This window comes from Bubalus bubalis, chromosome 9 (assembly GCF_019923935.1).
Source record: "Bubalus bubalis isolate 160015118507 breed Murrah chromosome 9, NDDB_SH_1, whole genome shotgun sequence".
Lineage (NCBI taxonomy): Eukaryota > Metazoa > Chordata > Mammalia > Artiodactyla > Bovidae > Bubalus > Bubalus bubalis.
In genome coordinates this window covers 63,741,444-63,756,116 of record NC_059165.1, presented here as the reverse complement: position 1 = coordinate 63,756,116, position 14,673 = coordinate 63,741,444, and the positions used below count along the sequence as shown (strand labels likewise).

General features: G+C 49.7%; 1 protein-coding gene across 5 annotated transcripts in view; it reads left to right on the top strand.

Annotated features, from left to right (window-relative positions):
• The window catches only part of SLC25A48 (solute carrier family 25 member 48), a 43,816-nt gene that overhangs the window by 6,048 nt on the left and 23,095 nt on the right, over positions 1-14,673 (top strand). For 4 of the 5 annotated variants that reach the window (XM_006078284.4, XM_044947634.2, XM_025292658.3 and 1 more), the window contains exons 3-4: positions 2,255-2,326; positions 4,550-4,808. In XM_006078284.4, coding sequence (XP_006078346.2) covers positions 2,255-2,326; positions 4,550-4,808 — 331 coding nt within the window. The remainder of the gene's footprint in view (positions 1-2,254; positions 2,327-4,549; positions 4,809-14,673) is intronic. The other variant, XM_006078285.4, reaches the window with a different exon arrangement.

Below are 14,673 nucleotides of genomic sequence, written 5' to 3'. Positions count from 1 at the left end.
GATGCTGTTAAAGTGCTGCACTCAATATGTCAGCAAATTTGAAAAACTCAGCACTAGCCACAGGACTGGAAAAGACCAGTTTTGTTCCATTTCCAAAGAAGAGCAATGCCAAAGAATGTTCAAACTCCTGTACAATTGCATTCGTTTCACTTGCTAGCAAGGTTATGCTCAAAATCCTTCAAGCTAGGCTTCAGTAGTTATGTGAACCGAGAACTTTCCGATGTGTAAGCTGGGCTTCAGAGAGGCAAAAGAACCAGAGATCAAATTGCCAAAATTCATTGGACCATGGAGAAAGCAAAGGAGCTCCAAAAAAACCATCTACTTCTGTTTTATTGACTATGTTAAAGCCTTTGACTATGTGGATCACCACAAATTGTGGAAAATTCTTAAAGAGATGGGAATAACAGACCACCTTACCTGTCTCTTAAGAAACTTGTATTAGGGTCAAGAAGCAACAGTTAGAACTGGACATGGAACAACTGACTGGCTCAGGATTGGGAAAGGAGTACGTCAAGGCTGTGTATTGTCACCCTGCTTATTTAACTTCTATGCAGAGTACATCATGCAAAATGCTGGGCTGGATAAAGCACAAACTGGAATCAAGATTGCTGGGAGAAATATCAACAACCTCAGAAATGCAGATAATACCACTCTAATGGCAGAAACTGTAGAGGAAGCAAAGAGCCTCTTGATGAGGGTGAAAGAGGAGAGTGAAAAGCTGGCTTGAAACTGAACATTCAAAAACTAAGATCATGGCATCCGGTCACATCACTTCATGGCAAATAGAAGGGGAAAAAGTGGAAACAGTGACTGATTTTATTTTCTTGGGTTCCAAAATCACTGTGGAAAATGACTGCAGCCATGAAATGAAAAAAAAAAAAAAAGTTTGCTCCTTGGAAGGAAAGCTATGACAAATCTAGACAGTGTATTAAAAAGCAGAGACATTACTTTACCATAAAAGGTCCATGTAGTCAAAGCTATGGTTTTTCCAGTAGTCATGTACGGATGTGAGAGTTGGACCATAAAGAAGACTGAGTGCTGAAGAATTGATGCTTTCGAATTGTGGTGCTGGAGAAGACTCTTGAGAGTCCCTTGGACTGCAAGATCAAACCAGTCAATCCTAAAGGAAATCAGCCCTGAATATTCATTGGAAGAACTGATGCTGAAGCTGAAGCTCCAATACTTTGGCCACCTGATATGAAGAGCCAACTCATTGGAAAAGACCCTGATGCTGGGAAAGATTGAAGGCAAAAGGAGAAAGGGGCGGCAGAGGATGAGATGGTCAGAAAACATCACTGACTCAATGGACATGAATTTGAGCAAACTCTGGGAGGTGGTGAAGGATAGAGGAGCCTGGCGTGCTGCAGTCCATGGGGACACAAAGAGTAGGATATAACTTAGTGATTGAATAGCAACAACAGCAAAACAGGCAGATCACATCATTGGAGCACTGAAGTTCAGACCCAAAAGATGAGCTGAAGAAGCTGAATAAAGAGCCTTCTAGGGGAGAAATGTAGGTAGAATGTTCTGGAAGCAGGAAGAAACTGATGGTCCAGGGTCCAGGAATGTGTAAAGCGACAGGCACAGCAGGTGTGGAGGAAATTGCCTGGAAGTGGTGAGAGGCACCACAGAGGCACCACCCAGGACCTCTGTGGTGCTGGTTCAGGGTGGGATTTTTCTGATTTTGGAGGGAGGCCTCTGCAGAGCTTGATATAGCAGTGACAAACATTCATCGTTGTTTGGAAAAGATTAGTCTGACTGTTGTGTCGATACAGAAAAAGGAGTGAGCAGGGGAGCAGGAGGCCATCGAGGAGCCCAGTGCATCACTGCAGGGACAGATACAGGGGTTCTGTATCTATCGGGAGGTGAGGTGAGCAGGCCACTCTCGGGAGTATTTGGGAGGGTAGGGTGCTGGACAGCAGACAGATCGGAGCCACAGGTTAGCTCTTGTATTCAAGATGCAGCAAAACCATATGTCTCCAAACCAAACCAGTGTTGTTCTTGTGCAACAAACTGGCCTGTCTTCTTCTCTCAGCTCGAGGGGCCTCCTGCTGCATTTAGCAAGGGGCGAATGGGACGTGTAGGGAGGCGGTGCGGGTAGAAGACGGAAGGCCAGCCAGGCTGGGACAGGGTCACAGGGGCAGGCCTTCCCCTCTCTGGGGCCCCGTGCTGGGAGCCCAGTATCGTGGGAGTGGTGGGAACATGACCTGTCTCCGCCTGGCCCTCAGGCCCTTGCCTTTGTCTCTCTCCGCAGGCTCGCCTGCAGGCTGGCTCTGGCTATGGGAGCACCCTCAGCTGCATTCGCATGGTGTACAGGAGGGAGAGTGTAAGTGCTCCTGGCGGGAAGGTTCTCCTGGGGACCAAAGTCACCGTCCTCACCCCCTGTTCTTGACGCTCATCGCCTTTGGCTCAGTGTTCCCTGTTCATCTCACACCACTCCTCAAATATTATGTATTACCTAAACTTAACCCTGTCCCCGGGTGCAATATTATTGAGGAAAAATACTGTGTGTCATCTCTCTGGAGAAATTTTGAGGCACTTAGGAACATGGAGTGGAAAATTCCTGCAAAAACGGTGACCTGTCAGGTTTTGAAAACCAGATGAGTGGCAGGGAAGCCATGTGTTCACAAGCTCCCTTTATTCTAGAGTGGGGCGAGGGGTGGGAGTGGGGTGATTCTTCTGGTCCCAGACACCCAGAGCAGGCTTGTATCACACGTCACTCCAGACCAGGGGACCTAGGGATTTTCTCTGCAGAGGGGAAAATCTGAGTAACAGATTTTGTAGAAGCATCAGGTGCCATTCTTGAGAATTAGTATGTGCTTTTTGAAGACTTTCCAAGACTCCTCCTTGGGGAATTTTCAATAAATTTTAAAATTTAGGATTAAATGAACTATTAGTTTAAAGAAATAGGCATAAGCAGACAAAGAACAAATATATGGATACCAGGAGATAAAGTGGGGGTGGGATGAATTGGGAGATTGGGATTGATATATATATATATACACATTACTATGTATAAAATAGATAACTAATGAGAACCTCCAGCATAGAACAGGGCACTCTACTCGGTGCTCTGTAGTGACCTAAATGGGAAGGAAATCCAAAAAATTGTAGGTATATGTGTACGTATAGTTGATTCACTTTGCTGTAGAGCAGAAACTAACACAACATCGTAAAGCAATTACACTCCAATAAAAATTAATTAAAAAAAAAGAAATAGGTGTAAGCCCTGTGGCAGCACTGGGCTTTTCCTTGAGTCACTGGGAACATGACCCCCTTATTGACCTCTGTCCCCACCAGGCTCCCTCCTGGGAAGTGGCCTGGAGCTCAGGAGGCTCCTGCTTGCACCTGGAGTTTCTTCTCCTTGGTTGAAGTGTGTCTTGTGCCTGCATGTTGTTCTGATTCTCTGGATGGTCTGCTCAGGGTGAGCCCTGCAAACCCAGCACTAGCTGTTCTGGTGTAATGTTGTCCTACTCCTCCATCCTCTGAATGGCAGCTGTTGATTCTCCTTTTTGGGACATGTGCCCTGGGGTTTCCATGGGGACTGTTGCCATTCCTCTAAGACACGGTGGTTCAAAGCTAAGCGATGTCCCGAGTTATCTGAGGGGCCTTGAAGAGGAGGAGTCTGGAGTATGGTGAATGCATGCACGTGTGTTTGCATGCACATGCGTGTGGACGCTTGTGTGAGGTGGTGTCCAGGCTCTTGTAAACAGGGTGCAGGCATGCAGGACAGGCTGAACTGGCTTGAGTACAGCCTCGAGTTTTTACAATTGCTTCCCAGTGCTTTTTCACCTTTGGTGCCCTGTATGTGGCCCTGACTCTTCCAAGGGCCTCTGGAATTTTCCAGGCTCAGTGGCACATCTGTGGTGTCTGCTGAGAAGGCAGGATGTGTGTACAGAAGCCTTTCATGCTGTTCATTCGGGGATTCTCCCTCTGGCTCTGTCCCAACAGACGCACATGCTCAGGGGCACCCAGCTACCTGCTGGCCTAGGTGCCCCTGGCGGGGCTGTGGGACCCTTCACACCCCACCACTACAGACTTAACGCATTATATTTTACTTGCCTGTCAGTCTGTCTGCCTGGGTCCCCTCCTCCCCCACCTCCAGATTGTGGGCTCAGTGCAGGCGTAAAGTGCTTCTTTCTTGTCCTGCAGGGCCTGGCGCGTGCCCAGAGAATGCTTTTGTTGGAGTGGCGCATGAGCAGGGAGCATGTGGTGCTTGGCAAGCCCACTGCCCACTGGGCCTCCATGGGCTGCCCTCGGCCACAGTCCAGGAACACTGCCGCTCTGGTGACAAATGCATGTCCCAGGCCCAGCACACCATGGCTCAAGAAACAGCTTCATGCAGAAGCCAGTTCCTCCTCAGGGCAAGGATGCTCTCTTGCTCCCCTGTTTCTCCTTTCATATCAGCGCCCTCTTATTCTTTCCACTGACATACTGGCTTGCTTTTCCTGTGGTGTCTCCCCAACCAGGCCGTGGGCTCCAGGAGGGCAAGGTCTGTTCCAGGGGTGGCATAGGCCCTCATGCGTCCTCCTCCTGGGTCTCCCCACAGGTGTTTGGCTTCTTCAAGGGCATGTCCTTCCCCCTTGCCAGCATCGCCGTCTACAACTCGGTGGTGTTTGGGGTCTTCAGCAACACACAGAGGTTCCTCAGCCACCACCGGTGCCGGGAGCCTGAGGCTGGCCCACCCCATGTGCTGTCTGACCTGCTTCTGGCCAGCATGGTGGCCGGTGTGGTCTCTGTCGGGCTGGGTGCTCCCGTGGACCTCATCAAGATCCGGCTGCAGATGCAAACACAGCCATTTCAGGAAGGTAAGAGGCTGGGGAGGTGGCCTGGTGTCTGGGCACCTGTGACCCTCTCATGGCTTCCTAGCTCTGGGATTTGGTTAATATCCTTTTTATGGAGCGGGGCATCTATGTCAAATCATTTTTATTGATAGTGGTTAACTCTCACTGGTCAAGGGTTTACTATGTACCAGACGTTTGTGAAGAGCCCCACATATGTTCTCTTAATTCATCTTCAGAACAATTTCCTGAGGCGGGAGCTGTGGTTGTTTCCATTTTGCAGATAAGAAAACTGAGGCTCCCAGAGGTTGAGATACTTATTCAAGGACACACAGTTCATGACTGGCCAGTCAGCACCAGCTTTATAGTTGGTAGCCCCTGGCGTGAAACAAAAATAATATCTTGATTACAAATTAGTAAGAATTTTAAAAGGGCAAGAGCAGAGCATTAAGTCAAGTGAGGGGCCCTGTGTGACTGTCCAGGTCTCAGAACCACACCTGCCCCTCACACCAAGGAGTGCAGCCAGGAGGCCTTGAGCTGGATTGGCTGCTGCTTCATGAAGTGGGTGCCCCCCACCTTGCCATCCATATTCCATTAGTTTCATTTCTTATCTGCTGTGTAGCTAGCTACTCTGCCCCATGGTGAGCTGGAGCTGACATCTCCTCCCTGCTGGAAAGAGGTGCCCGCCTCTTCTCCTGGGACCAGTTTTGATAAAGGAGGTTGGAAAGAACGAGAAGGCACTTACTGTGTGGACAGAAAGGGCCAGCTGTAGAGAAAGGATGAGCTGGGAGCTCTTAGACAAATTCCAATACCTTGGAGTTTGGTCCTTGGCTCTCATTTTACTCTACCTCCTCAGGGAAGATACCATCCCTTTCTGGGCCTCAGTCTCCTTATCTGTATGATGGAAGGACTGCGTCTTGGTCCTTCCTGTGACCTCAGAAATATACCTAACAGATGTTGTGGATAAGACCCCTCTGCTTGGCCACCTTCTAAGTCGCCTCCCTGTGAGCCTTCTGCCCACAGAGGCTGGGTGGGGAGTCAGCTGTACTGGCCCATGGCTGAAGCCCCAGAAGGTCACTCAGGAGCATCCTGGGCCAGTGCCTCTCCTCCCCCCACTGCTACCCAGGCTCCTTGGTTCACCTGCCCTCCCTGCTCAGCTGGGCAGGTGTCCAGGGCAGGTCTGCACACACTCCAAGCATGGTGCTGCTGCTGCTCCTCACAGGGGCCCCTCCTACCCCAAGAACAGGAGTCACAGCTGCTAGGTGCTCAGTGCCCCAGGGCCCATGGTCACTGTGAGCATGCAGGGAGATTCAGGGCAACACTGAGATGGTTCACCCAGAGAGTCACAGAGCGCGCCCCCCTGGGGGCCACCGAGGAGATGCAGCGCAGGGGCATCTGCATCCCCACCTGCCTTACACACTGAGTCATGTCTTGGTACTGTTCAGTTTGACCAAAGGGTTGCACCTCTGAGAAGAGTTCGAAGCTCACTGATCTGGTCCTGTGTCAGAGGCAGAAGCAAAGATGTAGAGAAATGAAGGGGCATTGTGAGCAGGCCTAGAGCGCAGGAGTCCTGACCCCCAGGCTGGTTTTTTGTGCTCTCCTGTCTACTTTCGCAAAGTTGTGTTGGTCTAGGGTGCAGAGTAGGTCTCTCTCCATAAGCCTTGGAGCTCTTTGGGGTCCACATGTTGGATGAGTCTCAGTGATGGGGCTCCTCGGTTCATGGGGGCAGCCCTGCCCACTTCACAACCAAGGCGCCTCATCCCGGGAAGGGGAGGAGAGCAGGGCAGGTGTGCATGTGTACCTGTGAGGGCCCCCAGCCAGCCTGGACACCCAGGGAGAGTGCTGGGACACAGGATGCCGGGACATTCGGAGACAAGTTCATCGGTGAACTTTCTTGACAGTGTTGGGTTCCATCCTCTGTTCTTCCCTCGCCCACCTACACTTTCCCTGAAGAGGGTTCTAGAATGGTGGCTGACTTAGCAGGCTAAGGCCTGAGCTACAGGAGTCCTGAGGCCGGACTAGAAGCCTCCGCGACTAGAGGAAGGACGGGAGCAGCTCCAGAATAGCCAGACCCAAGAAAGGCCCCACCCCTGGGTGTGCAGGAGCCTGACTTTTAGGGGGCGGAGCAGCCTCCGTTAGCAGCTGCCAAAGCTGCTAAGTGCTCATCGTGTCCTGACACTGTGTTAAGTGCTGTTTACGCGTGGCCCCATTTAACATCCACCCAACAGTGTGAGGTTCATTTACCCAATACACAGTAGTTATGCACTTGCTGTGTGCCAGGCCTATGGCTAAGTGCTGAGACCACAGTGGTGGACAGAAGACTCTGTTCTGTTTCTCTTGCAGCTCTCCGTCCAGCAAACAGGCAGACAGGCATTGGGCCACTCCAGATAGGGTGGGGGAGAGTGGAGGAGGTTCTCAGCCAGGCTGGGGGTCAGGAAGGGCTTTGGGGAAGGTGGTGGGAGGGGTCAAAAGAGGGCCTGGAGGTCAGGACTGGGCACCTGGTCAAGGCCACACTGAGGGCCACCTGTGCCTGCTCGCCTGGGCCCTGGGGGCCTGGGGCAGAACTCCCTAGAACTGCCATCTGGGACGTCAAGACTCTTGTGGAGCCCTTGTTAGCTGGATAAGCCCTCTGAGCAGGGAGGATGTGGGAACGTGCGGCTCTATTCCTCCCCAGCATCTCATCCTACTCCTGTATGGATGGGGACCATGGCCCAGGTTGTAAGTTTATCTGTGATACCAGAAGGAAACCGGTTCTTAAGCAAACCCCTTGAGGCAGCCACAGAAAATGAAAATGCACTTGTTCTGTCCTTCCCCGGGTGCCAGGAAGCTAGCCTTTAGGGAACTCAGGTAAGGCTCTTAAAAAGAGACCAGCGGAGGCCCTGCACACAGAAAAACTTTTCTCAGCCCTTCTAAGCTCGAAGTCATTGGCACCTGGTCCCAGCGGGTTATCTGACAGTGCAAACACAAAGGAGTTGACCTGAGTGTGTGGAGAGAAGGTAGAAACCAAGGCTGGAGGGTCCCCCCTCAGCTGTGCCCCTAGAACCTCCAATCTGGACTAAGGCAGAACACTCCTGGCCATGGGGGCAAGGAGCCAGTGTTTACTCAAGCTTACCATGTGGCAGGCACTGTGTGAAGAGCTCATTGTGTTTAATAGTCACAAAAACCCAGTTCCTGGACATTTACAAAGGGGAGACAGAGGCACAGGGAGATTCCACTGCCTGCCCGAGGTCCCTGCCCAAATTGGGGGTGGAGCTGGGACGAGGGCCCAGGCAGGTGACTCAGGACCACTGATGCTGTTTCTGCTTCTGCCCCCAGGGTTTTGTAGAAGCTGAGGCTGCAGCGACTTTGGTAACATCTGGGCCTTTGCACAGAATCATCATATACAAAACCAATTGCAAACTTTGAGGGAGGGAAGGGAAGTGGGAACTTGACTCTAAAATGACATTGTTCAAGTAGTGGGCACAGCCCGTGGGCTCCAAGGGGTGGGTCTGAATTCTGTGGCTTTGGGCAGCTCTTCTCTGCATGGCCACTCTTCCTTACCTCCCTCGTCCCCTCAGATGCTCGAGAGAGGGGGCTTTGGTGACTATGGGTGCTGGGCAGGATCAACTACTGGGGAAAAAGCAGGGGAGGCAGGTGGTGGGTTACCAGGCAGTTCTTTCTGCCCGGAATCCCTCCAGAAGTAGAGGAAGGATGTGGTTTTTCTTTCACTTGTTCCTCAGAAACCCTCTAGGCCAAAGGTAGGGGGTAGTCTCGCTGGGCCCAGGCAGGAAGCATCAGTGAGCACGGGTGTCTGGAGAATGCACCCTTTTCCATTGTTTGAATACCTGCAGCCCTCTGAGCCTGTGCTTCATTTTCCCCCTTCTTATAGAAAAACAAAACATGCTTACTTTCCATGTCACTCTGGTATTAGAAATGCAGTCATTCAGCCTTGGTGCCTGGGAGGCAATGGGGAGTGATGGGAAATAGTTGCAGGTTGCCCAAATCCTCTCTAAGGGGGTGACTTCGACTCTGCTCCAGCTGACTATTGCCACACAGCCTGGATCTTAAAAAAAAAAAAAAAAGAAGAAGAAGAAGGCAGAGAGCTAGATTTTCCCAGGGTCTTTTAATTGGAAATTGTCAGATAATTCAATCAAAACCGAAGTCAAATGCAAACCAACATTAACACCATGCAGCCCAGACCATTGTGTGGACTAGACAGTGTGGACTAGTGGTTAGCTGCCAGCTTGTGGTCTCTGCTCTGAGTCAAGCCCACTCTCCCTGACAACTGTGCTGAGATGGGTAAATTTAGGCTGTCTTGTGCGGGGCTTGTGGGATTGCTCATGGCTTGCGGCTTTACCCCAGAATTGCCAGTCCACTTCCTGGGTGGTGACAATGGGGGTCTGTGAGAGACCACGCTCCATACTGAAGGCTGGGGCCAGAGGCCTCTGGCTTCCCTGTTTGGGGGCAGATGTCAGGTGGAATGCAGGCCATGCTGAGGTGAGAACCCAGCTCATCTGGTTGGAGAAATGCAGATATAAAGCCATTGAGTTCATCCTGATTGTCTGAATGTGGAGGGAAAGAGTTTAGCCATCCAACCAAGTACAGTCACCATTAATACATTAGTATATTTCTTCTTCCTTTTCCATGTGCATAGATGAAATGTTTTAAGAGGTTTTACTCATGTTATCGAGACAGTTTCATATCCTGTTGTTAACAGTGTAACGAACATTTTCCATGTTACTAAAATAACATTATAAAATGAAAATAGATGGGTAATATTTAAAACAGATGTACAATAGTCCATAAAATACACACATGTATTTTGAAAGGGATGATATAGCGTGGTAAGAATTCAGTTTCTGGGGTTAGACTACCTGCTTCTATTATCTTCACCGATCGTCAAGAAGCCTCAGTTTGTGTGCTCTGCTAAGTCGCTTCAGTAGTGTCAAACTCTTTGCAACCCTACGGACTGTAGCCCGTCAGGCTCCTCTGTCCATGGGATTCTCTAGGCATGAATATTGGAGTGGGTTACCATTTCCTACTCCAGGGATCCCTGGATCTTCCCTATGCAGGAATCAAACCAGCATCTTGAAGTCTCCTGCTTTGGCAGGTGGGTTTTTTATTTGTTTGTTTTTTACTACTGGTGCCACCTGGGAAGCACAAGCCTCAGTTTCCTCATCTGCAATATGGGAATAACAAGAGTAGCTCATTCATAACTGGGATGGGATAGAATCATGCATAACACACGAAGATCTGAGCACAGTGTCTGATACATTGAAAACATGAGATAAATGTTAGCAATACAGTTAAACTTATTATTTAGAAGTCTTCCTACTAATGTAAATATAGGTTGTTTACAGTTTTTCCTCTTTTAAAAATAGTGATGTGATCAGCAAATTTGTCCATAAAGAGTTGCCTTCATTTACAGTCATTTCCCTAAATGTGTGGGCTCTTTGATTCATGAGTAGGCCAAAGAGTATGGTCATTTTTAGGATTCTTGGTACGTGTTGTGAAATTTGTTATATAGAGGGGTTTTACCAAATGATATCAGCATTTACCGAAGTTTAAAGGGAATGTCCATTTGGCATTGCCCACCCCTCATGAAAACTCCCCGGACGGCAGTTATCCTCATGAAAACTCCCAACTTCACGGAGGTTTTCTTCCCGGGGTCTCTGTCACTTGGCCTGAATTCTTTCAGATCTGGCCTTGACAGTAAGGTGAAGGTGCTCTTTTCAAGTTACCATTCCCACGGGCATGAGCTGCACTAGGCGCCCTGCTGGGCCCGTGCTGGAATTCAGGGCTGAGGTCCAGGGCTAGCAGTCCTACCTGGGCCAAGTCACATCCGAGAGCCCAGTGGCCAGTGACACTCACTCCTCCCCATCTGGGAGCTTTCAGGTCTGTGTTTTCATTAAGAACCTAATTAATGTGCAGATCACAAAGCCCTTAACACCACAGGAGGCCGGGGTTTGGGGGACTGGAGGAGGACTCAGCATTAACTCTGTGCTGACCTTTGCAGAAATTCCACCAGGCCCAGCTGGAGGCAAAGGGCTGAGTGTTATACCTGCTTAAATCCTCTCTTCCATTCATTCATTCGCTAGCATTTTCCCAGCTTCTGCAATGAGCCAAGCTGAGTGGGCACATCAGGTATCAGACACACACAGCCCCTGTGTTCATGGAGCCCTCAGTCTGGTGGGGAATCAAATGTGCACCGGAGTGAGAAAGGCCCGTGGAAGACTCTGGAACCTCAGAATCTGGCTCTGCACACCAGGAAGGCTCCAGAGAGGAAGTGGCTGTCAATTGGGTGCTTGAATACTGGCTAGGATTTGGAGGTGGGGAGGGGGAGGTGTTTTAGACTGAGGACCGATGGAGGGAAGAAGTCAGGGGCAGGAAGGGTGGGTCTGTGTGGGGATGAGTGGGGAAGGGTGGAAGATGCAGGGTCAGGTATGAAGAGCTTGGATTATTAGCTGAGTATGGGTTTCTGTGCTATTCTGCAGGCAGTGGGGTGTCTTAGATACCAGCATGACCTGAGCAAAGCTGTGTGGCGGGAAGTAATGAACCTGACCTTCAGAGAAATGGAAGGGGTGGGAATGGTAGAGGTAAGGAGGCTGCTGCCACAGACCAGGCGAGAGGCTGGGAACCTGTGTCAGGGCCATGGACTTTGGGAACACAGGGGAGCGGTAACTGAAAGAGGCATCGATAATGCAGAACCAACAGGCCAATAAGGAGAGAAGAAAGTGTCGAAAATGACCCAGGATTTCAAAGTTGGGTAGCGACGAGGGAGGCGGTACCTCCTACACAGGGAATGAAACAGCAGATGAAGCCTGCGAGCCAGAACTTGGTGGGAGTGGGTCAGCACGCATGCTTGTTGTTGCGGTTGACGGTTTGGATCCCGGCTGGAGAGGCAGTCTCAAGTGAGAGTGTGGAGACTTGGCCTTGGTTCCTGTTCTTGGGGAGAGGGGGACTCCAGCTGAAATGTTAGGGCAGGAGATCTAGACAGGAATGTGACAGACATAAAAGTGACAGCTGAAGTCATGACATTAGGTGCAAATGCCAAGTTGAGCTGCAAAAACAAAGAGGGGACTGGCAATGAGAAAACGCGGTGAAGAAGTTTGAGAAGGAGCTGTACTGACGCTAATAGCTATAGTTAACAAGTGCCGTGCCTGGCCATGCGTTCTGTGCTAACACACACCCTGAGATTCAGTCGCCACAGCAACTCTATGAGATACGCATTGTTAGTCTCCATCTGGTGGGTGGGGAAACAGACGCTGGGTTTAAGTGACTTACCCATGCTCTCTGGGCTATTCTGCCCCAGCCTGTGCAGTTCCACACCCTGGAAACACAGTCCTGAGAGACTAATGTCACCGTCGTGGGGAAGGAGAGGGAAGAGGGGAGAGCTGCTGAAGTCAGGGTGACAGTGAATGGAGACCAAAGAAAAGGACTTTTCTTTTCCAAATTGGGAGAGAAGAAGGAAAGAGATAATTGAGAGAGAATTTCGAGGCAAGAGGAAGGAAGTTGAGGGAGCCTGACTCTGCTGCTGCTGCTAAGTTGATTCAGTCGTGTCCGACTGTGCGACCCCATAGATGGGCTCCCACCAGGCTCCCCCGTCCCTGGGATTCTCCAGGCAAGAACACTGGAGTGGGTTGCCATTTCCTTCTCCAATGCATGAAAGTGAAAAGTGAAAGTGAAGTCACTCAGTCGTGTCCGACTCTTAGTGACCCCATGGACTGCAGCCTACTAGGCTACTCCATCCATGGGATTTTCCAGGCAAGAGTACTGGAGTGGGGTGCCATTGCCTTCTCCAGAGCCTTACTCTACCAAATTTAATATAATCTGATGGAATGAAGGATAGAGAATGTAGCCAGGATTCAAGGGGGAGAGGGTCCTAATATCTGGATGTGCCGAGAGAGGACATGCTGACAAGGGCTGGGTTGGATGGTAACAGTGGGGAGTGCCAGCCGAGGGGTGATCATCACCCATTCACCTGAACACAAAGCCCATTTGAGTTTGGAAGTTTGGAGCTGTCTGATGACAAAATGGGGTGAAACCATTTCTGCAATTTCCCTGGACCTTCAGAAATGTCTGACTGGGAAGGGCAGTAACTGTGCCTCAGAGGCCCTGACTACATCAGTTTGTCTCTTCGGCAACATAGTTTTATTGCTCCCATAAAGATGTGTGGCTGCTCAGAAGCATATTTATCTCTAGGCAGGTTATCCATCTGATACTTTCTAAGAATTTCGTAGTTCAGGGTAGGAATGATTGATGCTAAGCTCTGTAAAGAGATATATGTTGCTCCATCAGTTTCTAAAGAAGGAAGCCTATGGGAAGGCAGGAATTCTTGGAATGTGACAAGTGGCACAGAAACCACAGTTGGGGCCTTCTTCTCAAGTAGGCTGTATGCCAATAGGAAGTGAGGGCTGGAGCAATGGCAGCCCAAAAGTGGAGGGAGGCGTTTTGTGAAGAGGCCAGGCATATAGCCATGCAGTTCCAGAGGCACCCTTGAGTTCTGGACAGTTTGAATCTTTTTCAAGCTGTGGTCTCACATAGCTTGCCAAAATTAATGAAAATGTACACAACGTAACACACCATTGTACAAGTTGCATACAGTAAATAGGAACACACCCATTTGTTCTTTCAATTGACAAGGGCAAATATTGTCTTGATTTCTACTTGACACTAATGTTGGTAGCTCTCAGTGCTGTGTGGGTATCCACAGTCTTCCATAGGATGCTTGGCAGGTCATGGCAGGTCTCAGCAGGGCACAGCTGCCTGAGATTGGCAGGTCTGGATCTTCTGCAATCTGAAATTACATCAGGACAAGTTAATAAAGACAAGAGCAATAACTATTTGCCTCAAGTAAAATACATTTGCACAACACACATTTTGGTAAACTGTACTTGCCAAAGTGCATTCTCAGTTAATTTTCACAAGAGCCCAATGAGGATATGGAAAGACCTCTTATTCTTCCCCTTTTGTATATGACAAGGAGACTGAAGGCTACTGTTGGGGAGTCTTTTTCACTAGGTTGTATAGAAAATAGCAACTGAGCAGCGGAGCAAACCCCAGCTGCTCCTAACACAGAGCTCTTTCTAGTAAACCATCTGCCTATCATGGACTCTTTAGATCATGAGAAAACTGCCATACCCTCTACAAACAGGAACCAGGCCAGAGCTTCCCATTGGTAATATCCTGAGGAGGTGAACCCAGGGTCCCCCAGCCTGTTCAAATCCAAACCACAGAGGTTATACCCAGCCTGTCTATTGGAGGATGTCCATCCATAGTACTGGATGCTTCCACAGCATCTTAGGCCAGTGTGGAAGCTTATGCTGTGAATTGGAAGTGTCTTTTAGTCTCTGGCACAAGGATCAGACAGGGCTGGGCTTGGAGGAACGTCCAACATGGGAGATGCGGCTTTGGGAGGCCCCACTGCTAGAGCAGCCGATCAGATGCTCAAGTGTTCTCTGAATGGTGTTGAGGCACATAAAGCCCGCAGTGTCAGGCACAGGGTCACAGGGCCTGGGACACATCACAGTGTGTGGTTCCAATACCAGCAAACTCACTGAGCCAGTTAGGGGAAAACCACGTGCTCCAAAAACAGAAGCAACCAAAACAGACCATGACAGGGGTACAGCCTTGGCAGGCACTAGGGGTCCTGGTTTTTTCTATGAGTACCTTTTTAAAAAAATCATATATTTTATTTGGCCATGTTGGGTCTTAGTTTCAGCCCTCTGGCTTGGTAGTTCCGGAACTCAGGCTTAGCTGCCCATAGGTATGTTGTGTCTTAGTTCCCCGACCAGGGATCGAACCGAGTCCTGGAAGGTGGATTCTTAACCACTGGACCACGAGAAAAGTCCCTACAAGTACTTTTTAAATATACGAAATGGAGTCCAACCCATAGAACAGTGGCTTTACTTAG